At 40.0% G+C, this 26452-nt stretch overlaps 1 protein-coding gene across 2 annotated transcripts in view; it reads right to left on the reverse strand.

Moving 5' to 3' along the window:
- The window catches only part of bahd1 (bromo adjacent homology domain containing 1), a 51578-nt gene continuing 25126 nt past the window's right edge, over positions 1-26452 (reverse strand). For both annotated transcript variants that reach the window (XM_084742689.1, XM_084742690.1), the window contains exons 2-7: positions 15992-17705; positions 9582-9991; positions 8670-8829; positions 8476-8555; positions 3717-3808; positions 1-3436 (exon numbers count right to left, since the gene is read on the reverse strand). In XM_084742689.1, coding sequence (XP_084598815.1) covers positions 3244-3436; positions 3717-3808; positions 8476-8555; positions 8670-8829; positions 9582-9991; positions 15992-17600 — 2544 coding nt within the window. In that variant the 5' untranslated portion in view covers positions 17601-17705 and the 3' untranslated portion in view covers positions 1-3243. The remainder of the gene's footprint in view (positions 3437-3716; positions 3809-8475; positions 8556-8669; positions 8830-9581; positions 9992-15991; positions 17706-26452) is intronic.

Genomic DNA, 26452 nt, shown 5'->3' on the forward strand with positions numbered 1-26452 from the left:
AGACACTTGGGTGCTAGCTGTAGCTTCATATTTAGCATACAGGTATGTGAGCAGTATTAATCTTCTCATTTAACACTGGAAAAGAAAGTAAGTAAGCGTTAGGTGTTTGATACTAAAGATCACTTTGAATTTGGATCAAACTTGGGCAGGATCAGTTTTGCCTTTCGGATTACACAAATGTTTGGACCTGCGATGCATCTCAAGCATCTAGGAATCAAGATCAGCACACTAAAAAGCTTCATTACCCCAGGCAGGCTGATATCGGTACACATCTCTAAATGAAAGGCTGGGAATGTTTTCTAAGGCAGCAAGATCAAGGGCACAGGCTAATGGCAAGGTAAGTTTAAATCATTGTAAAACTCGGCATTTAAAGGTGAAGAGGCAAAGCTTTATTGTCTGAGGAGAAGTGAAAGGAGAACGAAGCTGGGAGAGGCCAAAGTATGTTTTGGTCCTGCAGGTTGAGCATCTCTGGTCACATGTTAGCAGGTGTCCTTCAAACTGTATCTGTGATCCTTCCAAATGTGTCCTCAAATCTGCCTGGAGGACTTCAACATCTCAACACAACATTGAATAGGTTTGTATCGGGCAAGCAAGCTCAATCGGCCACAGAAAGACTATTGCAAATGACTCACACACTTTTCATCTTTAGACAGTGCAGCTAAAAAGGAGGGACGACGTCGACCTCTCTAATCAGGAATGAAAGCCACTCATCTAAAACTCTATTCTTTAAAATTATCTTTTGAAAATAAATTATATTTTCTCAGTACAGAAATAAATACATATCTTCTCTCAAACATAGGAATGAATCATCATCACAGATCTAAATGCTACACTGAATACATTACTCACCATCTCATCGGTGAACAAACAAGAATATAGGTGACTAACTGATGCCATCTGCCATGAACAGACACTCATCCAGATATATAAATGCAAATATACAGTTAGCTGACACCGGATGTCAAATCACACCTCTGGCAAACAGCTTTGAGAAAGTAAAATATTCCTAAGCATTGGCATAACAGAAATCCCCTCAATGCTCGGTGGCTCGTTGGACATCTTCACACTGCGAAATCAAATAAACTGAACTGTGCTTTCTTTGTAGAGTGCAGTCACTACTAAAACGTGAAAATCACCACCGAGGTGAATTTCAGAGTAACAGATATGACATAAAACCTGTATTATTCTCAGGAACTCATGAGATATGTAGCCAAAAAATGTCCGCATTTCGCTGTTTGCTGTGCATGTAGGCTACTTAATCAGTGGTAATAAAAGTTGAACTGGATGTAATCAAAGTTTCTGATCACGAACTTTCCTCACAGCTGTGTTTGGAGTTTACCACATAAACCTACAGGTCAATCACAATTACATGATAATGGAAATGTTAAATACGAGAACTGATTGGCCCATCCTAAGTCCCGCCCCTTTTGAAAACTTTGTCAACTTTCTCCTTTCCAGTTTCTTGCACTTAGATTTACTGTGTGTTTGTCAATGCTGAAAAGACAACCATATTTTGAAGATTGCTAAAAAGATGCTGCTGGAGGACCTGTAAAAGCATCATGTAGTCTCATCTTAAGTTAGCTAATATGAGCAAAACGCTAGCTAACTAGCTAATCTACATAAATCGTAGATGTATTTTATAGTTTATGTTAGCCAAACAGTAGCTAACTAGCTCACCAATCTACATCAACTGGCCGGTTAGGTAGCGTTTTTCTAATGTTAGCATTTCAAAACTGTATCTAAGCACTGGGAACAGGAAAGCAGAAAGCTGACTGAGGTTCTGCTGGGTACCACTGTTAATGGAGCGCAAAGCAAAAAGGGGTGGGGCTTACAAAGGGTCAGTTTGCTTTTTTTTTTTTTTTTTTACCAAGATTTAGATGACTATATCAAAACCACTCTCATGTCTGTCTGGTAAATATGCAGCTGATGCCAGCAGCCAGTTTGCTTTGGGTCGCCACTTTTTAAATTCATGCATGTGCACATATGCTGTATGTGCTTATGTACACACCACAGGCGTTTTCATCAGAACGGGAGACATGTGCACACCTGGAGAGCACACCTTTCAACACCACCGATGCCATGAGCGTAAGCCTCCTGGAGCTCTTAAAAAAACACAGACTTTCTCTTTGACATGGCAGCTAACTATCTGCATACTGACAGGTTCTGTCAGACCGACTCACAGGCCAGCAACAGTCCTGACATATTGATTGATTGGCACACACTCGAGACCGAACATCATAAACACGGATGTAAGCACTGAAAACACTTACAGTATTAGAATTATCATTTTCACTGTGTTGAAAACCAGAACAATTTGGTAGTGAATTTTGAAAATCAAGATATTTTAATATTTTAAACGTATGTGTTGGGACTTGGGACATCCCGTAAATTGGCTCAGCTTAGCACAAAGACAGATGATACCTAGGCCAGCTCTGTCCATAGCCTGGGAAAACAGCTAGTGTGGGAAAACCCCTTCTCCTTGTTTACAGTTTTTATACTGTGCTAAGCTAACAAGCAGCTGGCTATTTACTTTACAGACATAAGAGCGGTACTGATCTTCTCATCTAACTTTCAGCAAGAAAACGAAAAAGCACATTTCCCAAAACATCTTGAATTCAGATGTTCATCAGAGCTTTTCTGTGAATCTCCTGTATGCAGTGCCCTGTAGAAAACTGCATCTTTCTACATTCAGATGGACATCTAGCAACTGCAAATTACAGAGAAATCTAATCAAACATGATTAAATTTTCAGCCACTCTGAAAGCTTTTCTCATGGACCGATATGCCTCAGATTTTCTTTAGCTATGGCGTATTGTTGAGACACACTGTGTGTCTGATATCTGTCAGGCAGACAGTAATTCACATGTAACATCAACTTCTCTTCATATGTCACATTTCTAAGAGCTACAGTAGCATTTTCTACAGCAGAGTACGTTCAGGTTCTTCACACAGCTGCTACGACACCAGAGAGCCATGTATGATAAAGACCATTTACACTGCCATATAAACTCTTACACAATATGTCAGACCAGTACTCGTACTAAATAAATGTGTGGCATGTAAGTATAAACACGAGAATTCAAAACAAAATAAGCTCATCTCTCGATCCTTCATCCTAAACTTCCAGTTCCTCTCACACAGGCAGCAGGTGGGTACGTAGCTAATTAAAGTTGTGGAGGACGAGACCAGAGTAACGTTATCTCACGTCCCATAGCATTATTATGTGTCATATCCCGTCAGATGCTACTGCAGATTCTTCAGGAGGCGTCCGTAGCGGAAGTCATAGACGTGTCGACAGAAAAACACCAGCTCTGGGTCGACGTCATCGGGCACACAGTGGTGGGTGGGCATGGCGTTGCCAACAACGGGTGGCACCATGAGGGAGGCGGCACTGTCACGTACACCGTCCCTACGGCGCTTTACCAAGGCACAAAATCTGGGAAAAAAACACGAATACAGGACATCAAACTCAATCACCTTCAAACTGTGTGAGATCTGAGAAAACCTGCCTGCTTTTTAAGTTAAACATCATGTTTTTTTGTTTTTTTTAAAATCTTAATCCAGAGGGTATTTAAAAAAGCTTCCACACCCAATGCTGTAGACTTTTCTCAGCAGGACTGTGTAATCTTTCAAAAGCAATATGTTTCACAGAGGAAACACACTTAAAGGAAACGTGCTAGAGCCACCACAAAATGTATAAATGCTTTCTTTCTTACCGGCAATACTGTGCCAGTGTTAGGACATAGCATTTGTCTTCAATACAGGCCACACTGTTCACATCCTGGTGGCGAGACGCAAAGATCTCATTCTGCAGAAAAGAAAGTCGTGTTTTATTCCTGTGTTAAACCCATCATTCACCAAGAATGTCAATCAGCATTTCATCCATTTAAAGGTACAGTTCAGGTTATTTGAAATAGGGTTGTATGAGATACTTAACAGTGCATCTAAGCTATTTTAATTACTTAAAAAAGATCCACCAAAACCAAAGAATCCTGGCAGGTGAATACAAAACCAAACATCACTCTCTCCCAGCCAACCAAATTCCACTGGCGAAATCAGTAATTCTACCTCACAGAACACACGAGTTGCTGACCTGCCGCTGTCTCCACCTGCTAGTTTGTTTGTGTTATTGTCTGACTTAAGCGAATCCGAACTAACCTTTTAAAACACTGAAGCCACACAACGACATGAACAAACAAATAGATCAGTGGTAGAACTGCAACTCCTGTGTTCTGCAATTTCCCCTATTTTGTTTGGTTGGTTTGGAGAGGGGAATATTTGTCTTATATAACACTGGTTTCCCATCAGTAAAGGCTGTCTGATGGCAAGGTAAAGCAGTTAAAATATTCCAAACAAAGCATAAACTTTAAACTGGTATTCTATTTTTTTAGGCAGACTTGTTTTTTAAGTGGATAAAATATGTTTTGTTGACGACCCTGTCCACAGCCTAACATGCTTGTGTAAATGGAGCGCTTAGCTTCCACACTGGTGCTCCTCTCTGCTCCTCCACACTCCAACCCCACTTCAAATAATCAGAACTCTCCTTTTAGCCAGCATCTGTCGGCTTCACCGTACACGAGCGTCTCTGCCTCGCCTTCGCTTCCAGGTGTAAAGACAGATTTACAAGAGGAAGCTGTTTCATTTCTTCCTCTGAGCTGAAGCCCTGCTACTGTTCTCACACCGCTGCCATGATGTGTTTGTTGTTTGTCAGTGCAGCTGAAAAGCGACAGACTTCATGTGGTTTATTGTTTCTGGAGATTTAATACAGTGCAACTTGTTCCTTTGGGAGATTACTGACAACAGGAAGCAAGCACAACAGAAGCCGCTCCTCAACATGTGTGTCTGCCTGTGTGTTAGTGTGTGTTTGTTCTTTCACTCTCATCTCTTTCACACACATTTTCAGTAACTGAGTTAAGCCAAAATCTCAGAAGTCTCCTGAATTGAATTTCATTTTTATGCAAACTCGGAATGTACAAATAGGAACAAATGGATGGCAAAACTGAATGGGAAGAGGCTCAGGAGTAAATGCTAAAAACATTTTTACATCCTCAACTAATCCACATATCCTACAGAAAAGTATTTTATTAGACAAAATGAAATAAGCAAGAGAAAATGCACAACAGTGAGTCTCGGTATGAGGAAAAAAAGTTAAGATCCAGGTGAAGAGCACCCCTACATGACTATTATTGTCTTACATGGGGCACCACTCATGCTGCCTTCAAATGGCATCGTGTTTACTGTGTTCACAAGAAGAGTCCGTATGGACCGTCTTGGGGTATTGACAGAAATTTTCTAAAAGCTGCAAGTTAACAAGTTGTAACATGTTTGCTCATTTTCAGAAAAGGCATGGAGACCTTGGATGTTCATTTTTCGGTGGATGTTAAATTAATATTTTGTAAGTTTAGTCGTATAGAGTTTTTCTTTGTAATTTTATAATATGTCTGAGAAAGAAAAACCTTGTAATATTGTAAATGACCGTATCAAACATTCAAAATAGCCATGTAATTATAAAGCAATATCAAACAAGAGGGAGTGCTGTTGTACTGAATATCAGCGCCGGGGTGAGTGTCAGGCAAAACAATATGGTGAGCTTTCATTTTGGGATTGTGTAGATTGTGACTAGATTCCACCAGGCATGGCTGCATTGCATTAGCCAAAGCCAATCGCTGCTATTCTACAAAATGCTTGTGATTCCACCAGCCGCGCCTCGGCTGTCCCAGAAGTGCCTCTCCGTTCTGCTTCAAATACGCGCTTGAGTCTATTTTTGACTGACGCTGCGCCAATTTACACAGAGCAGATCGACTTGGCAGGAAATCAGACACAGAAAAAGTAGAGAGAATCTGGCAAATTTTCAAAATAAAAGACTCTGTGCAGACTCGTGATCATAAAGACAAACAGAAAACAAACTATTTAACTATGTAACCTATTTATCCATGGTGGAAGCGCAAAAAGCAAAGAACAAAGAACAAATCAACAACATCTGATCAAGTAAACATAATCAGATGAGCAAAACGCTCTGCTGCTAAAACACTTCTGAAACATGGCTGGTGGGACCTGCAGCCATGTGGAGGACGGATCAAAACCATGTTGCACACGTGCTCGGTGGAATCAACTGGTTACGTCTTCAGTGTTTTGAGCATAAGTTTGTGTGATATGTGTAAGTTACAGTCTATGTAAGGGATACAGTTACTAAGCAACTGCCAGCTGCTTATGACAAAATAAATGCAGTCAGGTTGATCACCAGGGGGTTAATATAAGGTCAATAAAACATTTGTTTCCTTGTCAGTCAGTCTGCTATTTCAGTCTCTCCTTACAGGCTAAATAATAATATAAAATCTCAAAACCAAACTGTAGTTTAATAGACACTATATGACCCATGTGAGTATAAAAGGGCCGAGCAAACCTCAAGCAAAAAGTTTATAGTCCCAGCGCTGTTCTTAAATCTGTTATTATCAGCACTTATGAAATGCCTCTTGTTCAATCAAATTACTTGGTTGGAACTAACTGTTGTATAAATTGGCATGAAATGATGTCCACGGTGTATCATCACGATGAACAACGATATTATCCTTGTTTTATATGTATTGATGTTGGATATTAACAACCATTTCGACGATACTTAATGCTTTTTTACTTTAGTAAATCAGGCTATTAAAATAATCAGAACAAACCCATCCTTCATTTTTGTGCTCTCTGGTTGAAACTCCCTAAAATAATTATTCAGCGGTTCTAAAGCACTTTTAAATCAGCCATCCGTCCAGCCCTATTCCCAACAGCCTCATGTTTTCATTATGCTTTTTATTTCCTGCATCATGTTACCCGTTCGTGAGCTTGCTGAATTGTTAGCCTCTGTGGCTTTTTTTTGTAGTCCATGTGGCTGTTGCCTGGCAGTGGTGGTCTCACAGCTTAACCACTTGAACACAAAACATATCACGTACAACATACACAACTTCCCATGTCGTAACTAAACCACAAGCTCAACAGTTCCAGTTGAAGGCAGCATGTATTACAGGGCTTATACCACAGACACTAACAACAGATTTGTTTGTTGTCAACAAATCTCATAAAAAGTCCAAAACCAACAGTGCCTAAATTGGTTTCTCAGTAGTTTCTCGTTTCCTTACGATGTCTGTGGTATTTATCCACAAAGCCTTTTGTTCCTATTTAAGATGTAAATGTTTAAAAACGGAAGGAAGCGGGGAACTTTAGTTTTTACCTATAAATAGTGTAAATAGGGGATTTGTTGGGGACTATTTTCAGCTGAGGATTAATACGTATTTGGTGCTCCAGCAGAGAGTACTTAGCGCAGCAGGACTGTGTGTGTGGGATTGACTCAAAATAAACTACGGGGACCATATTTATGATAACGAGGGGACGTGTTACCCAGAACAGTTGAGTTGCTGACAACAAAGGAGGTTAATGACACAGACAAATAAGCCATTATCAGGCTTTATACACACGGAAAATAACTGTGAGTGGGATCAGTTCATTGTATGATTTTGGTCTTTTTTATAGGATTTGGTGACAAAAAGAGAAATATAGAAAATTAGCATCCTTTATCACTTAAAATTGTATGCTATGTCTAAGTCAATTTATGTTATTTTTGCCTTAGAGATTTAAAAAACTAATGTGACATACATGTTCTGCAGTTTACTAAGCTACGTTTCAGATGTCCTGGCCATATCACAGAAACTTCCTAACTTGCAGATCCTATCTTAACTGTTTGGTAACCATGGCAATTAGGGTTTTGGACCTGATTTAGGAAAATCAATGCAGATGAACAGTTCCTAAACCAGTGTTAAGATGAGAAATATGTGTGTTCCAATGTTCATGTTTCCACCCAACTAACTAACAGTAGCTAATGTATGTTAGTTAATGTGTTTAGATGTAAGTTTGGATGCTGGATACAAGAGACTGTCTGTTATCTTAGTCCACTCTTTTACTTTTATTTCTCAAGTTGGCATTGTTGTAAATTTCCCCAAAACCCCCACATCTTGGGACTTCTGCACAGATGTTATGGAAACCTCTAAAGCATCTGTCTTCGGTCCGTATGCTTCTATTTTTTAAAAAAGGAAGTGGTTACAAAGTTTGGAAGATGAGAAAAGTAGTGTCGGTTGCTTAATAACAGACATAAAAATTGCAATGTTGGATTGAGCATTGAGGATTATTTTCCTGAGATTGGATAAAGTAAGATAAGACAGGATTCCTAAAGTTTAGGATTTGTTTCTGTAACACCAAATTCATCTTAACTCAAGACTGAAGGCAGGACGTTTCTTTAATCCGGCCTCTGATATACGATTTTTAAAGTCAAGATGACATTAAAATGCCTTTTTAACCCTTTTAGATCACATCTTTCATATTGTGCGCCTATTTAAAAATATATGCCAAAAGAATTAAAAAAAAAAAATCTTTTTTTTCTGAAACTCAGACTTGGACTGAAACTCAGAAACCAGCACTGAAAGATTTGTTTCTCACCTCACAATGTATACTGGGGTTGCGTCCCCCCTGTGTGTGTTCTGGACGGTAGTACCAAAACAAACTCATCATCAGCTCTCCTGAAGAAGAAGAAGAAACCACACAGTTCACTTCAGCTCTCAAGCTTTTAATTATCACATTAATGCAGCTCCTCTTGTGCTGGAAGTCAACTCGGTGTGCAGTCTGTGTCCTACCTGACTCTGGCTCTTCCCACAGAGCTGAGATCTTGGCCACGTAAGGCAGAGACTTCTTCCTGGGTCCAGATTTCAGCAGAACAGTGTCTCTGACCCGGATCAGCTCCCCGTCCCTCTGGACTCCTTCGTAACACCTCCTCAGCACCAGAGACTCCTCTCCCTGCGAACACAGGCAGCAGAAAACACTGACTCCACAGTTCCAACAGGGTTCTTCCTGAAGGGCTGAGGTTCTACCCGGGACCGTTTGCTTCTGAAAAACTCTTTTTGAAGGAAGGGTTTGTCGAGGGTTCTTTGTAAGACTCCATTAAGAACCCTTTTCATCCAAAGAAATGATTTTAGAGAAAGAGTTCTTCAAGGACTGTTGAGGTTCTTTAACAGCTCTCTATTCAAGGGGTAGTCAAGGTTTTTTGTATCATGATATAAAAGGGTTCTTGGTATAAACCCCTGGATTGGTTCTGGATAAAACTCCTGGAATAGAAAAAGGTTCTCTTAAGAATGTCTTCAGTGTTGTAGATAAAACCTTGGAATAGAAAAAGGTTCTCTGAATAATGTCTTCAGTGTTTTAGATAAAAACCTGGAATATAAAAAAGTTCTTGGTTGAACCCCCTTGTGGGATCTAGAGAAAACCCTTAGAATATGAAAACGTTCTCAGTAGAACCCTGAGTGTGTTGTAGATAAAAACCTTGTACAAAGTAAAGTGGAAAGGTTCTGGACAGAACCTGCACAGAGGGTTTCTGGATGGAACCACTGAACTACAGAAACTTCATGCTGGGTTTTAGTTAAAACTTTCTGTAAGGGCTCCGAGTGAAACCTTTTTAAAAGGAACCACTAAAGTTAAATGACACCATATTTAATTACAAGCATCATGTTGTGGCGGCATCACAAAGCAGCAACATGACTTTCTCCACGTACCACTGAGAACACCTCCTTCTGAAAGGGCAGGCCAACTGGCTGCCAGCCGTTGGTGGTCTTTTGGCGACCGTTCTTCGGCTGCTTGGCAACCGTCCGCTCTCCGGCGCTGGCAGAGCCGAGCTTCTGTTTCTTGTCCCTGTTGAGAGGGCAGACAGCCGAGCTGATGCTGCCGGTGCCGCGTGCGCCAGACCTCGACCCGCTGGGCGACTTGGCACTCTGCGGACACTCCTTCGCCACCTGCAGCGGAGGCTGTGGTTGGCTGGGGTCGGACAGCGGAGTCTGAACGTGCGGCACTGATTGGCCGGCTGGAGGCACAGTGGGAATGGGGCAGCCAGTGAGGATTCTGGGACTGGGACAGATGGGGATGGAGGAGGGACTGTGATGGTCATTGAGGGATGATGGGTAGTCGTCTGAGGAAGGAACAGAAGAGATAATGAACAAGAGTCACAGGGAACATGGAGACAGTCCCTTAAGGAGCAGCTACAGTGATCAACAACCTTTAACAAGGTTACATAATAGAGACATGAACGACACTCAGTGGTTATTAGTTCTGCTGAAGCAGCACAAAACAAACAGAGCCTCAATTAAGGTCAATTATAGCCTTTAACAGAGCAGGCCCTGACACACACACACACACACACACACACACACACACACACACACACACACACACAGTAGACATCCCCATACAGCTGACAGTGAAAAACACTAGTGCTAACTGTGTGAAATAACAAGAACAGGTTGAGCACACTCACGTGACGTGAAGTAATGAGCAGTTTATTTCAGTGTGATCTCTCAGCTCCCTGCTTCTAAACTTCATCATCACTTTCTCCATGGAAAACATTTTAACGTTAAGACTACTTGGATTTATGTTTGCCAACTGAGCCATTAGCAAACATGTATTATGTTATATGCACCCAACTTCCCTCTGGGGATAGATAAAGTATTTCTGATTCTGATGTCATATACTATTAGATACATACATAGATGCATTAGTTTTTATATGCAAAACCTGAACGTGAGCCTCAGCCTCAATCAGCCACAACATAAAAATGCTGCTAAACCTACTTGTGAAGCCAAAAGGTAGTTATACACCTTATGCTTTTAAGGGATAGTTCACTCAAAAATGAATTCAGTCATTATCTACTCACCCTCATGCAAATTGAAGGTCGGGTTTAGGTTTTAAGTTGTTGGAGTTTCATAGGAAAACAGTGTTGCAGAATCTCCCAAACAATTTAAATGAATGGTGACCAGTTTTCAAATGGAAAAAAAAAACCAACCACCTAAAAAGCCTCCATATTGCTCGTCTGGTGAAATCTAGGTCTCCAAAAGCCCCGACGTCCTGTTCACTTGTGTGCACGCCATCACACCACACCCCTCCAGTTGAGACGGTGTGAACATGTCACTAACGTGGCTCCTAGTTAAGGATCAACAGTGAAGATTTAGATTAAAACCATGGTGTAAATGACGTTTTAGGAGACTTGGATTACACCAGATGAGCAGTATGGAGGCATTTTATTTAATTTTTTTTTTTTCGCTGTTATTTTTTTACATTTATAAACTGATCACCATTCACTTCCAAACTATTTTCCTTCAGTCGGTGAATAGATAATGACTGAATTTTTATTTTGGGGTAATTTTTTTAGATTGGATTTTTTGAAAGTTGGTTTGGAAAGAGTGATATTTGGCTTGTATAACAACGGCTTCATGCCACTTCATATAACCCCACTTCAAAAGCTATTCTGTCAAATACATTTTGCTGCTAATACTTCTGTACTTTTATTTATAGGCAAGTTCAAATGGAGGCTTTGTAGACTCTGATATTGCAATATTTATTTAACAGAGGCCATCTGTGTCTAATAGTGGTAATTACATGATGCTGATGAATACTAAAATGTAGTGTAACAATAGCAGAAACACAGCAGAGTTGAAATACTGTATAACATGGCAATATTATTTAAAGTATTCCAAACATTACATGACATTTGCCACCATAAGCAAGGCTGTAACAGCAAAGCCCTTGCATGTATTGTGCATTTGATTGCATTTAAATTCAACTTTTGATTTGTAAAAGGACAAATGTGCCACTTCTTCTGTTACATGGTGTTGTAAAAGGTCTGAATTCTTCTGCCAAGCCCGCATAGAAACATTACGACATGATGACATCATTATTTTGTTTTAGCCGCACACCCACACAGGTGTTTTCACAGGTTAATTAGACCTCTGCTCAGGCATATGTTGGGTGGAGCCTGCTGTGAATGACATGAGGTCATGTATCGTCCAGGTAATGATAAGGCGCAAGCTGTTTCGCTCCCAACAGGTGCAACAAAATGAACAGGAGAGAGAGAGGGAGGTGTCAATCAAACCTGATCTGTAAACGCCCAGTCAGGACTGAGCAGAGGTCTAATCAGGCAGAATGCTGCCAACACCTGTGTGGGTGGACCTGTTCACATTTGGACTTGTCATAGCAGGAAAAGCACAGGGGTTACTAAAAACATTCTCACACAGTGGTTTTCAAACTGGGATCTGGGGACCGACTGAGATCCTCGAGAAGGATGTTAGAAGGTCCCCAGGAAAAGAAGGAACAGAATATTTTAACTTTGATCACATTTTTTGAAAGTTGGACCAACAAAGGAAGAGATAACTAAGTTTCTGACTAAGTGTATAAAAATAAAAAACACTCGGAGGTGAAATATGTAAAACCCTCGCATTTAAAAATGACATCTGCAGTTCAAACAGCAAGTTGGAGCCACAGACGGTACATTAATCAGGTTGAATCCCGATCTACGGTTGAAGCGGGTTGTTTCCTCCTCCTGCTGCAGGGACACTAGACCTGCACAAGTACACAATAAGCTGATCAGCTGTCAGTTGTCTGTTGTTATGACCTTGGGTCATTTGTGAATTCATGTTTGTCATTTTGCTGCAGTTATCTCTCTCCGTCCCTCAGTGTGTGAGCGATCTGTCTCTCTCTCTCTCTCTCCAGCTGGCAGCACTCTGTCTCCTCCAGCCTTCACTCCAAGAAAGTGTCAGCTCATTGTTTTCTAGATTGTTTTACACGTGTAAGTAGAGCAGGCATGTCTAAACTATTCCACGAAGATTTCGGGATTTTGTTCCTACCGAGCCGGAGCACACCAGGCTGGACTCATTTAATAAACTGATCAGTCTTCAAACACCTGATTAGTCCAGTCAGGTGTGCTGTTGATTGGTTGGAGCGAAAACTTGCAGCCACTCTGCCCTTTGTGGAATAGTTTGGACACACCTGAAGTAGAGTAACAAGCCTCCTAGGAGAGCTTTGTGGAGGTTTTTGTTATATGCTGTAACTTTGATAGATCTGACGAGATTCTGATTGAACTGGTATCTTGTAAATATTGTTTGTAAAATAAGAGCAGTCTGTAGATTAACATATCACTCAATTTAACCATTATAAACATCTACTCCTTCTAAAAGATGAATAATTTCTTATGACTCATAAACAGACACTAACTCATTTGGCATCAATTTAACTCAAACAACAACGGACAAACAAAAAAACAATGGAGTGGAAGAGACATTTTAAAAAGCTCATACTGGCTGCAGCAGTGTAGTTGGAGAAGCCAGTACTTAAGTTTAGCATGTTTCCTTAGTCTCTGATGACCTATCATGGGTATTTTATGTTTCAATATAGTGAATATATCGGTCCCTGCAGGATTTTGAAGCTTTTTTGGGGATTAATGTGGCATAAAAGGCCTGATTTCAAGGCAGCTTTTCTTTGAAAAAAAAAAAATGCAACGCATGTTTGTAGGCGATTTTTGCAATTAAATTGCAGAAGTGAAAACTGCAAAAAACAAAAAATGAAAAGCTGCTTTTTTTTTTGTATATTTCAATAAAAATCAAAGGTAACTTGCCTTGGTGAAAATAACCTTCCAAAGAGGGCTTGGGATTTAAAAAAAATTACAAAATATGCTTTATTTATAAATGAATGGTCAATTAATAAAATAGTAATTAACAAAACACTGAGTCGGTTCATTGAAACGTACATGTATGACGTTTGACACTGGAACTGGTATGATTGGTTGATCTCCCTGGAAGCTACAAGGATTGGTCAGATTTGCAGAAATGTTGGCAGTGATTGGACAAAATTGCAAGATCGTGCAGAATTCACAAGGATTCGCTGAATGTGCCTTAACTGTTGCAAATGCAAAACTTCCTGGAGGGACTGATTTCTCCTTAAAGAAAAAAATACTAATATGCATCGACTGTGTCGATCCTTGACATGAAAAACTTTGGGAACCCCTTTCCTAGCAAGCCTTGACAGTGAGCCAACATGCTCAATAACAGGATAAGCAGCTAAATAGAATTCAGCCGCCCATCATTGATTTTATTAATACACCTGTGCTTTTCCTACTGTGACATGTCAAAATGTGCTCTGTGAAAAAGGTTTATTTGTGGAAACCTGAAAACCTCCGCTGAGATGAAAACTGACGGCGCACTTGTAGACAGGAGTTTCACCCCTCGCAGCCTGACCTGGTTTTTTACTGCTGGAGACCACAGAAAGAGACCGAGAGTGCAGCTGAGGCTGGTGTGTGTGTTCATGTGTTATTTGTGTTGTTTTGAGGTCACGCTCAGGTGTTTTGAACCATGCACCCACACATTCAGCCAGACACACACACACACACACACACACCACAGACATCACAAAGAGTTTTCCTGTTCTGGCTCACGTCTCTGACTTGAACACAGTTACTAACTGCTGACACTGGAGCTCATACAGTCAGCTCATTAGGTTTCAGCTGCACAGGCCTCGTATTCACTGTCCGGCGGCTTGCATTCAAACTTAGACAAAAGAGGTCTTGCCCTTTATCTGATATTTTTTTGTTACTTCCCACTCAAGTGACATTCCAAAACGGGAGATTAAAAATGCCTGACATAATAGCTATTCTCAGCACATTGTACTGCTCTGGCAGCCGGATTAGGAGTCGGGGGGAGGGGTATGGGGGAGAGACTGCATACAAAATAACCTTAGAACTACGGTGTGCTCATGAATGTTTAATACTTAAACTTATTAGGAAATCCCACTGTCTTACTTAAAAGGGTCAGTGATTTTACCCATGAAGCTCATGAAGTTTCCTCAGCCTGTGAAAGTAGTTTAATATCTTTTATAGCTCTGTGGGGAGCTGTCTAAAGTCTGAGAAAATAACTGATAATGTCACGAAACAACACTAAATCGCTCGAGTAACCTTTTAATCAGCCCTCTGTGATTTCTGGTCTTCACCATCTAATACAACTGCATCTACACTGTTTTAATTTACTACTAAAAACATCTTTGTCAGCTAGAGTATCTTGTCAAAGCTGTATTTTTTTAGATGACAAACATACCTAGCACTAATGCTGCTTTTCTAAATGTTGCATTTTCCTTTATCTGGCAATTAACAACAGAGAGCAAAAAGGATGACATGCAACAAATTGAATTGGACCAGAAAGGTTTATGTGATCAGTTTGTTAGACCACTAAGTCAAAAGGCTATAAGCCCCAATACTTAAGTTTTTCCTTGGAAGACTTTATTTTCTATGGAGTACTTTACGCTTTGTGTTATTATGAACTTCCAACACTTTAAGCCTAACCAGATAAATGAACTCTACACCACAAACAATGAGGTGGATAAAATTATTTAAGTTGATGTGGCTGAAAGCTCAAGAAAAAGCAAGTAAGTGGACACTGTGATATTGTCAAAGTTCTCTTTGCATTATCAGACATCAAGATTTAAAGGGATAGTTTGGATTATTTGCAGTGGGTTTGTATGAGGTGCTTGTCAATAGTCAGTGTATTGCCTACAATAAATGCTGATCACTGTGCATAGAATTCCTTTGCACAAATCTGAACACTGGATAAAGCCAGGTCCAAAATCCTTGTTTCATTTTGTGGACATATTAGAGTCAAACGTTCTTAGACAGGGAGTTTTGGATATCTCCTTTTTATCACGCCATAAAATTGATAAAATAGTTTTAACAGTCATTAAAAAAATATTTTTTAAAATGTTTTTAGGAGTACGTACATACCAGACACAAATAGTCAGAGTGGAGTAAAATAAACACCTAAATGTGTATTTTGGATGTTTTTTTATCTTAAAATTTCACAACTGACCAGCGCATGTCTCTGGTCTCGTTTAGCATGTGGTGGTGATGTAATGAAGTTTAACTTCGTTACATCACCACCACAGTCTGCAGTGGCAGCGAACACATCCTTTGACCATTTAAAAAACACTCTCCTGTCTTTTTGCTTCACATCTGAGGCAAGTGTTGTTACATAAGCGCCACTCGGACAGATACCTGTGCATTAACTCGTCTTGTTGAATTCTTCAAAAAACAGCTCTGACACACCGCTGCAGGTTGACAAAAAGTAAACCCAGTACTGTCAATCTCGTGTCTGCTCACCTCTTTTCATGCCGTGGTTACATTTGGTGCAGTCTGTGGAGCTGAAGGAGCACCCTCCTCTTGTGATGGCTGGAATCACACTGGTGTAGGAGGAGTAGCCGTTGATCCTGCAGGGCTCTCCGTAGCACGCCTCCACCGAGGTGCAGCAGTACACTGGGTGGGTAATCCCTGAGGGCTGCGGGCTGCCACTGGGGAGCAGCTTGGGTCTCTTGCCGCTTCTTGGGCATAAAGTGAGGGGCGAAATGGGAGATGGGGAGTTGTCCGGGTGGCTGAAGTGGACGTAGTAGCTGGGGAAGCAGGTGTACGTGTGCGGGCTGATGGTTATGGCTGCTGGGTGGGAGTGCGGGGACTGAAGATGGTGGTGATGATGATGATGGTGGTGATGGTGGTGGTGGAACACCTCGGACAGCGAGCCATCCTCCGGTTCCTTGAAGGTCTTGTCGTCCAGGAAGAGGGCCAGTCTGTGACAGTACTCGACACACCTCTCCTGGGAGCAGCAGTAGCAAGAAGACAGCTCCGTCTCCACCTGCTCCTCTTTGATTGTTTTCAAGGAGAATCCCAGCGAGGAGCTACAGTGGAGTGTGTGTTTGAGACACTCTTCGCCTCCTGCGGTGGAGCCCTTCCACTCTGGATCCAGAGCCTCGCTTTTACACAAACTACAGCACTCCTGGATGGTCGATCCCAGCGGGGAATGATCCTCTGTACCCTGTTTCCTGTGCTTTAGTTGGTCCTCATGTTTGGGATGTGTTGTTCTTTTGGTCAGTGTTGGTTCCCCACCCCCTATCTTACCACTGATCTCATCCTGAGTCGTAGCTGCTGCTTCTCCTCCGCTCCCCGGCTTGGACTCCGACTTCTTTTGCCGCTTGCTTCCATATGCAGCACTGGTGAGTTTGAGCAGTGTCGCAGCGGTGAGGCCGGCCTGACGCCGAGGCGTTGGCGCAAACAATGCCAACCAGTCGATGTTCTGAGCCTCCGCTGACGACCGCCTCTGCTTTTTAGGTCTTTCTTTTGGGTCTGCTTTCCCTCCTGATGGAACCTTTTTGGTTTTATGACCTCTATGTTCAGTTTTAGCTAGACTATAATTGGCTTCTTCATTCGAAAGCCGTTTCTTTGCAAGATTTGATGTGAGAGACTCGTCTCTGAAGAGTAGCAAGCTGTTGACAGCCTCAGCATTAAGAGAGGCCATTCTCCGCCTGCGGGGCAACATGAGTAAGGCGTCGGATTGGTTGATTTTTGGTTCCAGTGCTTGCTGATTGGAAGTTTTCTCAAGTCCAGATTTGGTCCGTCTTCGAGTGGAGCTGGAGTGCAGCTTCTTTTTGACTTTAACACGGTTTTGTTTCCCAGTTTTTGGTTTGTCCTTTTCTTTCCTGACAACTCCCTTCTCTTCCAGACGGGTGAGCAGGACGCAGCAGTCCAGTGCCTCTCCATCACCCACCGCCAGCGTCTTCTTTCTGTGTCGATGTGATTCTTTCTTGTCCTTCTTTTTCTTTCCTTTCAACTCACGCTTTCTCTCTTTCCCTTTCTTTACTCCACCTCCTTTCTCTTTGCTTCCCTTCTCCTTCTGGGGCTTCCTGCATTTTGCAGGCTGGCTCTGCTGAGCTTTCGCCATGGTCTCAGTGTCCTCTTCATCCACAGGGTCCTTCGATGGTGGGTTTCAGCTCAGAGAGACCCTTCAGTGAGCATCATCATGGATCATCAGCTGGGTCCATACACTCTGTGAGGGAGACACAGATCAGACATTTAACTTTAAAGCTTTACACCACACACAGACGTCAATCCTGTAGAGACTGAGAGCGACTTCATGTAACAGGCATCATCTTTTGATGCATTATTTAAGAACAGGTTTTACTTAGTTTGTTGTCAATGTCCAGGTCTCCAGAGAATATGACCACTTAGACAACATTTCTATCCAACATGCAAACCACACTGCACACAGGATGGAGGAGAAACTGAGATAAAGAACACATTATGTCGTTTTATGTATAAGCTGGGGGCCTCGTGCATATAAGATAAACTGCTATTGCATAAATCAGATATGTTCCTGATACATTGGTAATCGATTCATAATTGACTTCATAATTTAATGCAGTAAATCAGTAAATAAAGAAATTATTCATTTGATCTGAGATATAACTGGTAAGAATTAACACAGGCAACTGAAATGTTGACGCTGCATATGCATTAGTTCAGTGCAAGGGCATAGGTTTTGTTTCAAAAGTGGGCGGATACATATGCCTAATTCCACTCCAGCCCCCTTCCCACTGTCACTCCATTTGCACATTCACGAGGAGGATCGAGAGGTTACAGTACAGTTTGAACTGAACGTGCCATTGTGACTGTTTAATTATTCTGAAGAAATAAAAATGAAAGAACAGATTAAATTTGGCTTGACTGCCGTGGACTCTGGACCTCCTCATATTAAGAATGTCAAATTAAAAAGTAAATTTTTATCTATTTAATTAATACTGTTTTCTCTAACAAGTGTGGAGGGGCCAGACTGGAGTTGGGTCATTTACACTGAAGTCGGGGGTCAGGGGGTCCTCCGCCAGAAACACTGAATTTCCCGGATTCTGGTGATTTTTTTTTTTTTTTAATTCTTTAAAGTAAAGGACGTAAGGAGTAAAGTAAATATTTATTCTCCTGGAAATCAACATCTAACATGTATTATTTAATAATGTCGTATGAATTATGAGCGACATATAAATTCTGAATTCAAATTTTTTTAAAAAGTCCTCATATTGGACCTCCTCCTCCTTTTCCCCATTTGCCTCCGCCATGGTTATTACCATGCATAGTTGTTTCTTCTTCTAGCAACTGTGTCTTTTGAGGTTATAAACTGCCACCAATCACTTCACCGGAGGCATTGTTGCATCTGTGAGTCCCATTCTGACAGTTCATCAAAATAAAAGTCTCTGCTACTTTCATGCTTTTACTGGTGGGGACAAATGCACGTGTGCTAAATACTGAGAAGGACGTCTCCTCTGTCCCCCGCCTGAACTCTACACCTGCAGTTCAGAGATAAGCAGATTAGGTGCATTTAAAATACGTATTTAATTACTTTTGAGTATTTTGTAATAATTTGTAACAAAACACCTTAATAGCTGTTATTTCTGTAATTGAAATATTTAAAATACACCACTAAATTGTCATTTTATTCTCAAATGAGACACATTTTTATCTCCAGGCTTAAACTGTAGAAAAATACTGTACTGTAAATACTGTAGTCTAATCACAGTATTTGGCTAAATGTAGGTGAATTATGTGACACGGCTGATCACACAGATGACAAATGTGTCTGTTTTCCTGGTGAGGACAGGCTGAAACTACCCAGCATGCTCCCCTGAATATGCAGCCTCCACTATTCCATACCAGTATTTTGTATTTTATTTAAATAAATTTAATGAGCATATATTTGTAATATGTAACAAGGTTTTTTTTTTGGATGTATCTGTTCCCGTCGCTGATAGCACCACTACAACAGATTTCATTAAGGGACTTTGTACAATCAAACACGAGTGGCCGTCTCAGAAGGCTCTGCTATACTGCATTCAAAGTCGTGTTGACGTCTCAACCCAAAGCAAAAGGCATGAAAAGAGACTTTCAAAGAATTTCGAGGACTTAAAAACCTCATGACAACTTTTAAAATGTCTTTGGTTTCATATTGATGCTGAGCATTTTATTACATTCATTCATCGACATAGTTCTCACTGTGTGAATAAGACGAGGATGCATCAGAGAAACAAGTCGTGCTTAAACAATTAACACCTGTTTTAAAGAACTGACCTGTGTCTGTGTTGTTGTTAAGAGATCTTCTGTACATGGATCTTCTTGCTCTTTTTACACTTTTATCATGATATATTAATTAAGTGTTCTGTAGCTGTTTTCATTTAGGATGGCAGCCAAATGATTAGAAACAAAACAAAAGATTGCCTTTTTGCCCTTTGTATCAATAATGCCCATTTTCAGCTCCTTGAACCCATGTTGAAGCACATTAATAACTCCCACGATCCACCAGGAGCCCAACATTACAGCATTCACCCACTCACTGGTACGACAGAGAAGCACAGCACAGAAACAGATGAGGCATTTAAGGTGATGTATTCAATGTTTGATATGATGGATGCTTTTAGAAGTGATCTGTAATTCATAATTCTGCACTGATTTAATTTTAGTAGCTGCAGCCTGTAGCAGATCTTTGTACGTAGTACTAAGGCTTACCAAAGAGTACATAATTAGATTAAACACGAATAGACAGCAAAGACTGTTTTACCTTGATGGACTCCATGTTTCAATTTCTACAAGGTCAAAGGGGCAGAAAACTCTTTAAATCACAGTGAGGTATGAAAAGTAAGAATTCTTCAACATTTGGAGACACAAAGAGAGATTGATCAAATGACTCATCATGAATTGATCCTTATTTTACCAAAACTGGTGGCAGAATCACTCGTCACACAATAGCCTCTTCAGTTTCCATGTCAACAGGCTGCTACAGACAGAGTACATCAAAGCATCTCCAGCACCTTTATAGTACAACATGCATAATCTGCCTTTCACACGAGTCTTCCTGCTCTATCAACACACACAAAAAAACACCTCACTTAGGAAAAACCTTTAAAATTCCTGGTGATTCAACCGCCACTGACCTTTATGCATTGACACTCTGTCTGTGTGCAGCATAAAGAGATGGATCATCCTTCTTGCTGCAGCCCTGAAACACAATTAGGCCACTTGACCTCCAAGAACTAAGTCAACATGAGTCTTTTTTTATTATATTAGCAACTCTTGAGCCAGAAAACCATTGAGCTTTCACCATCACTCTCACCATCAGGAATAATTTAGTCTGAATCTCAGTCTCCATTGATCATTAACACATATTTGAACAACACCTGATTCTTTAACAAGCAATATAACAATAACAATATGACCGGCAATGTTTTTGTCATGACAACTTGAGATGAGTAGACGAATCTGTTCATGAGAGGTGTCATGACATGGTTATGACAGAGTTATGACAGTCTTATGCACAGCACTATAAATACATCTTACCTTTCTACTGAGGCAAATTTGGTGCTGCGTTTAAGGTCAATACAGAAAAAGGTCCTTACACTGCCTTCAGTCTGTTAATTTTGTTTGTTCCTTAAGAACAACAACTTTGCTTATCATAGCTGTAAGTTTTTAAGAGTGACATAAAAGCAATAACAAAAGATATGGAAATTTGATTGTAATTGATTACTGCAGTGGACTTCTGACAGGAACATCAGGCACCTGCAAATTATTCAAAGTCCAGCCAGAAGGACAGCCCACATCAACCGCAGCCCTTTAGTCTCTTCACTGGTTGCCAGTGAGCCACAGAACTGATGTTTAAAATCTTATTACTTATTTATAAATCTCTACATGGAGTCGGCCCTAAATATATAGCTGATGTGCTTGAGCAGTATAACCCTGCAAGATGTCTCAGATCACTGGGGAGTGGACTGCTAGTTGTGCCCAGGGCGAAATCTAAACAAGGAGAAGCGGCTTTTAGTCATTATGCAGCACAATACTGGAACCAGCTGCCTGATGGTCTTATGAATGTCCTGACCGCTGCAGCTTTTAAATCCAGACTTATTGCACCAAATTGCCTTTAACTAAATATTTCTAAAACCCATGACTTTGTAATTAGCTAGGTGCAGAGATGTGACAATATATCTTATATCTTTTTTTTTTTGACATCAACAAATGACATCCCAACTTCACGTAAAAACACACTTCATCTGCAACCTCACTCTGATCGACGTGAGTTTATATCGAGTCAAATTCCAGGACCTTTTTCTTTTTAAATATCACATCAGGACAAAAATGACTCCATACAATATTTCCAGTATTGACAATAACAGACTAGAGATGCTCTTTTATGCTGATTGTAAATGATGTTTATGACCTCACTAATGTTTTCTTTCTACGAATCAAAGTGCATCACATCATGTTTAAATGTCATTATAGTGCACGCTGTCCTGTTTTTTAAAGTGAGCCACTTATAGCTGCAGCTGGAGGAGCAGTCAAGACTAGTTTATGTGTGTGTGTGTGTGTGTGTGAATGCAGTATTTGCTTAGAATACATACAATACAGCTTATTTTTGTTTGCCAAAAGACAATTTTTGTTTCTTTCCTCACAGTATGATATTATACATCATAAAACGTCAGTTCCTCTTGTAGTCAAGTAACCTGCGTCAGAAAAAGAACAGTGACGCAAATTCTGCTAAAACTGTTTCAGCACTGCACGACATATTACACACTCGAGTATTTACACGGCTTCATCTCATCACCAAGTGTGCAACAAATCTGTGATTCTTTCATTCTGACGGCTTGCTATCGTGTAACACCTAATGCAGGACTGGAAAACCAAAAGTGTGGCTCGTGACAGTGTGCAGACAGCATGAGGAGGGCTTTTTTTCTGTCACTAATAATGTTCAAATCTGCTAGAGATCTACACTAAAAACCTGAACATACCCTGACTCTTGCAGTGATGGAAAGAATACAGAAAGCCAGTGCTCAAATAGAAGTACTTCAACATTACTGAATTATTACTCAGACTACTGGTAGTCTGCTCAAAAAATACACAGAGTATTATTCTGTGTTTCCACTGCAAGGACTTCCACAGCGATCAGGTAAGAACCCCACCACAGGGACCAGGGTATAAATTAGTTGAAGTTCTGGGGACATTATTTGCCACAAAACAGTTTTTTTTTGTTCAACGTGCTTCAACACATCAAGTCCAGGCCTTATTGAGTTTTTAAACTGAGCATAAAAGCTAGTGGGAATTGGAAACGCACATGTTAGCTGTCCTGCACTTTCTATGAGGTCATGGACGTCATTTTTTTCATGTCAGCGGATTAATTTGCCTAATCTTTGTGGGTCTTCAGACCACAGTGGAAAATCAGAAAACAACTGGCTGAAGGAACAATTTAGTTCCTTGAAAAGTAGTTCCAGGGACTAGAAGTTTCAGTTACTTTGAGTGGAAACAGCTTTATTTACCTTTTATTGCTGTTTTTATAGCAGGCAATCAATTGAAAGGGATTCCTGTTCCTCCACATTTTCAGTCAAAATTACTCCCAGCTCCTGCAATGTTCTAGTCAGTGGTCATGGTCATCTCTCCAGGCCTGTGGCTACTGCAGTGTTTTAATTTTTTTGTCTGTATGTCATGGTTTTCATCGGGACGATTAAGACTGAATAGTCTTACTGAGTAGTAGAAGTAGTTGAAACGGTTTTTAATGCAGATGAAAGGATATTAATTAAAATTGTAGGCTTACTCAGTAGCAAATTATGGTTTAAAAGTACATAACATAGTGTAATACATACTTAAGTATGAGTAAAATTACAGACATGAAAAAGACTTTATTACAGTAATCTGATTGGCTGTAATTAATTACTTGGAGCCCTGAAATCTGTTGCAGAATTTTCTGTCATTGTTAATGACGGAGAGCATACCCAGGGTCGGACATACCACAAATTCAAACCCACTTTGACTTGACGGACTGGACACACGACTCTCCGGCTGGACATTTTCAAAACCATCTCATAGCTCAGTCTGCCCTTACTGCCAAACGACTCGGTGAACCGTGAAATGCAATCCATGAGAGAGAAATTTAATTTCTAGATAACAAGAGGACAGAAGGAGCCTCACATTGAGTTTCTGTCTGAGGATATCAAATCAAGTTGCTTCATTTGAATAGGACAAGCATGCACACAGACGAAGGACAGCAGCTCAATGAAGAGCGCCGTTATTTCTCCCAGACAGACCTTCGCCACACTTACGCTGACCGCAACAAAGGAAACAATAGATTTTTAGCTTAAAATTAACACTGTGGGCTTGTGTTTAGTTGATTTTTCATGCTGTGAAGAAACTTTAAACAGGTTGCCATTTTAGAGGCACTTTGCACACTCAGCCTCATGCACAGCAGCAACACCAGCAGCTGCACGCACCCACACACACACACATACACACACGCACACACTACATTTATTTCAGGACATTTGGTTTTGGATTAAATAAAAACTTCAAACATCCTCGTTCCCCCTTAGTTTACTTGATTAGTTTTGCTAAACCCCTTGATGTCTATGGGATCATGATTATCTTATTTGATTCCAGAGACACTCAACAATTGAGCCAAGATGACCTAATATTGCTGTTTCACACAACTTCACACTACACCAAATACATAAAAAGGGCTGCGCAAAGGCATTTATTAGTTTCTGACACTGGGAAAAACTGCAAAATTCTGCAATATTGTACTACTGACCTATGCCTTTAACCTAATCGCACACATTTAGACTGTTGTCTGTCTCATTTTGATAACTAATGTCATATTTTTTCATTTCCATTCACTTTAGTCTCCCCTAAATTGTTTGGACTCACCCCTGGGGAGGCCCACCTCCCACTTTGAAAACTTCTGGTGTAGATGAACCAATACGTCCGTTCCTCTCTTTACTTTTAGAAACATGGTAAAATTCAAAAAGTGTTGTCACAGAGAGACATCTCTGAATTTTAACTTAGTTATTTCTAGGATTTATGAGATGAATCTGAGCAGTCACAAGATGATCATCATGATAAGACAGAATTGGAAACATATTTCTGTTGCATACATTTATGTCGATTTTTCAGACTTTTCACTAACAACTAAAACACTGGACATTTTTTTTAACTGTTCATCCTGTGGATGGTATATTATTTGCAACAGTTTAGAGTACTACTTCAGTACTTCATACTATCATTAAAGTTATTGTTCTTTGTCTGTGCCTTGTTTGTATTTTGTTTGTGTCCTTCTATTTCTAACCTCTCCTGTTGCTTTAATAGTAGGTCTGAGAGAAATGGTTTGATCCTGTACATATGACTAAATCTAGAATAAAGTTGAGTTTGAATTTTCAGACCTTTTAAAGTAGCCAAGGTGGGGGGCAATACTTAATTTTTAATTGGTCACGACTCATGGACAAATTCAATCTGCGATGAACAGTTAGAGAGCATTGCTCTGTTTTGTTTTATGGGGAAACACGGTTAGAGAACAGCCATTTAGATCAGTGTTTCACAACCTCTCCGGCTTGTCAGGGTCAATTTGTGATCCACTCATCACAGGTTATGACCTTATGGATGTGCAGTTGTGAGCAGGTTAACTAAGGACCGGCTCAATTTGAAGGATTTTTAAAGGCCTGAAAAGCAGTTTTTGAAGGTAACTAAGACCATTTACTCAAGAACAAATCTGAGGTACTTGTACTTTACTGGAGTATTTCCATTTTAAGTAACTTTATACTTACTATTCCTAAACTATTCTATACTAGAACGTTTTCTATGTGAGCAAGTCTAAATAAGAGGAAGCAACAGTATTATATAATGGAGTAATTCTGTGTTCTACTTCTTCTTTCACAGAGCAGAATATTTGTTTCACACTTTGGTGTTTTTAAATGGCAAGGTTAAACAAAGTGCATTTATACCAATCTATTATTAAAACCTTAAGTTGTTTAAGAGCAGGGAAAAGATGGTATCAGATTAGTATCGGCAGACGCTCAAGGTTGCGGTATTGATATTGGTATGGAACATGAAAAATGTGATAATGGAGCCATCCTATAAAAATATTTTAAATATATATTTAAACAGCCACTGGGTTAGCTGGAAAATGCCACACGGCTGAAAACAGGGTTGTTTTCCCGAGCTCAAGATAAATGGACTTGTCGTTCTATATTGCTGAAGATCACATTACCCAACGGTATATAATGTAGTTAACATTAGCTCAGCTTTAAACATTTACAGCGGTAAAATGCAACATAAACATTTAAGCAGCAGTTATATTAATCCAAAAACATCAGATAAAACAGTAAAACAGACCAGTACTTCTACTGAAGTTGTTTGTTTGTCTCCTATCTTGTTAATCATCTCATGACCACTCAGATTTTTTGTAGTATTGTACAAGAAATAAACTTTGTGTAACAGACAGTGATGGGAGGAAGTATTCATTCTTTTACTAAAGTAAAAGTACTAAAATATGCTGTAAAAATACTCCATTATAAGTGGAAATCCCTTCATTAAAAATGTTAACTTAAGTATCAAAAGTAAACTACTCAGTAAAAAAAAAAAAATGCCCCATGTGAGCGTATACAGTATACAAAATAATAGATTATATATACATACAATTTACTCTAATTTAAGACAAAGAACAGCAGCAAATCATCCAATTTGTCGAGCTGAAAACATGACATATTTGACATGTATTAAATGATTCAATTAACAACAATTAATTCATTATCACTTATATCTGATATCTGGTTTCACTCTCACCATTGTCACTGATAATTCATCAACATTTAAAATATTAATTTGGTACAATAACAAGTGAAGCTTTCAGATAAATGTAAGGGAGTAAAAATACAACATTTCTCACTGAATTGCAGTGGAATAGAAGTATAAAGTGTCAGGAAAAGGAAATATTTAAGT

Source organism: Lutjanus erythropterus, chromosome 18 (assembly GCF_056507025.1).
Source record: "Lutjanus erythropterus isolate fLutEry1 chromosome 18, fLutEry1.hap2, whole genome shotgun sequence".
Classification (NCBI taxonomy): domain Eukaryota; kingdom Metazoa; phylum Chordata; class Actinopteri; order Lutjaniformes; family Lutjanidae; genus Lutjanus; species Lutjanus erythropterus.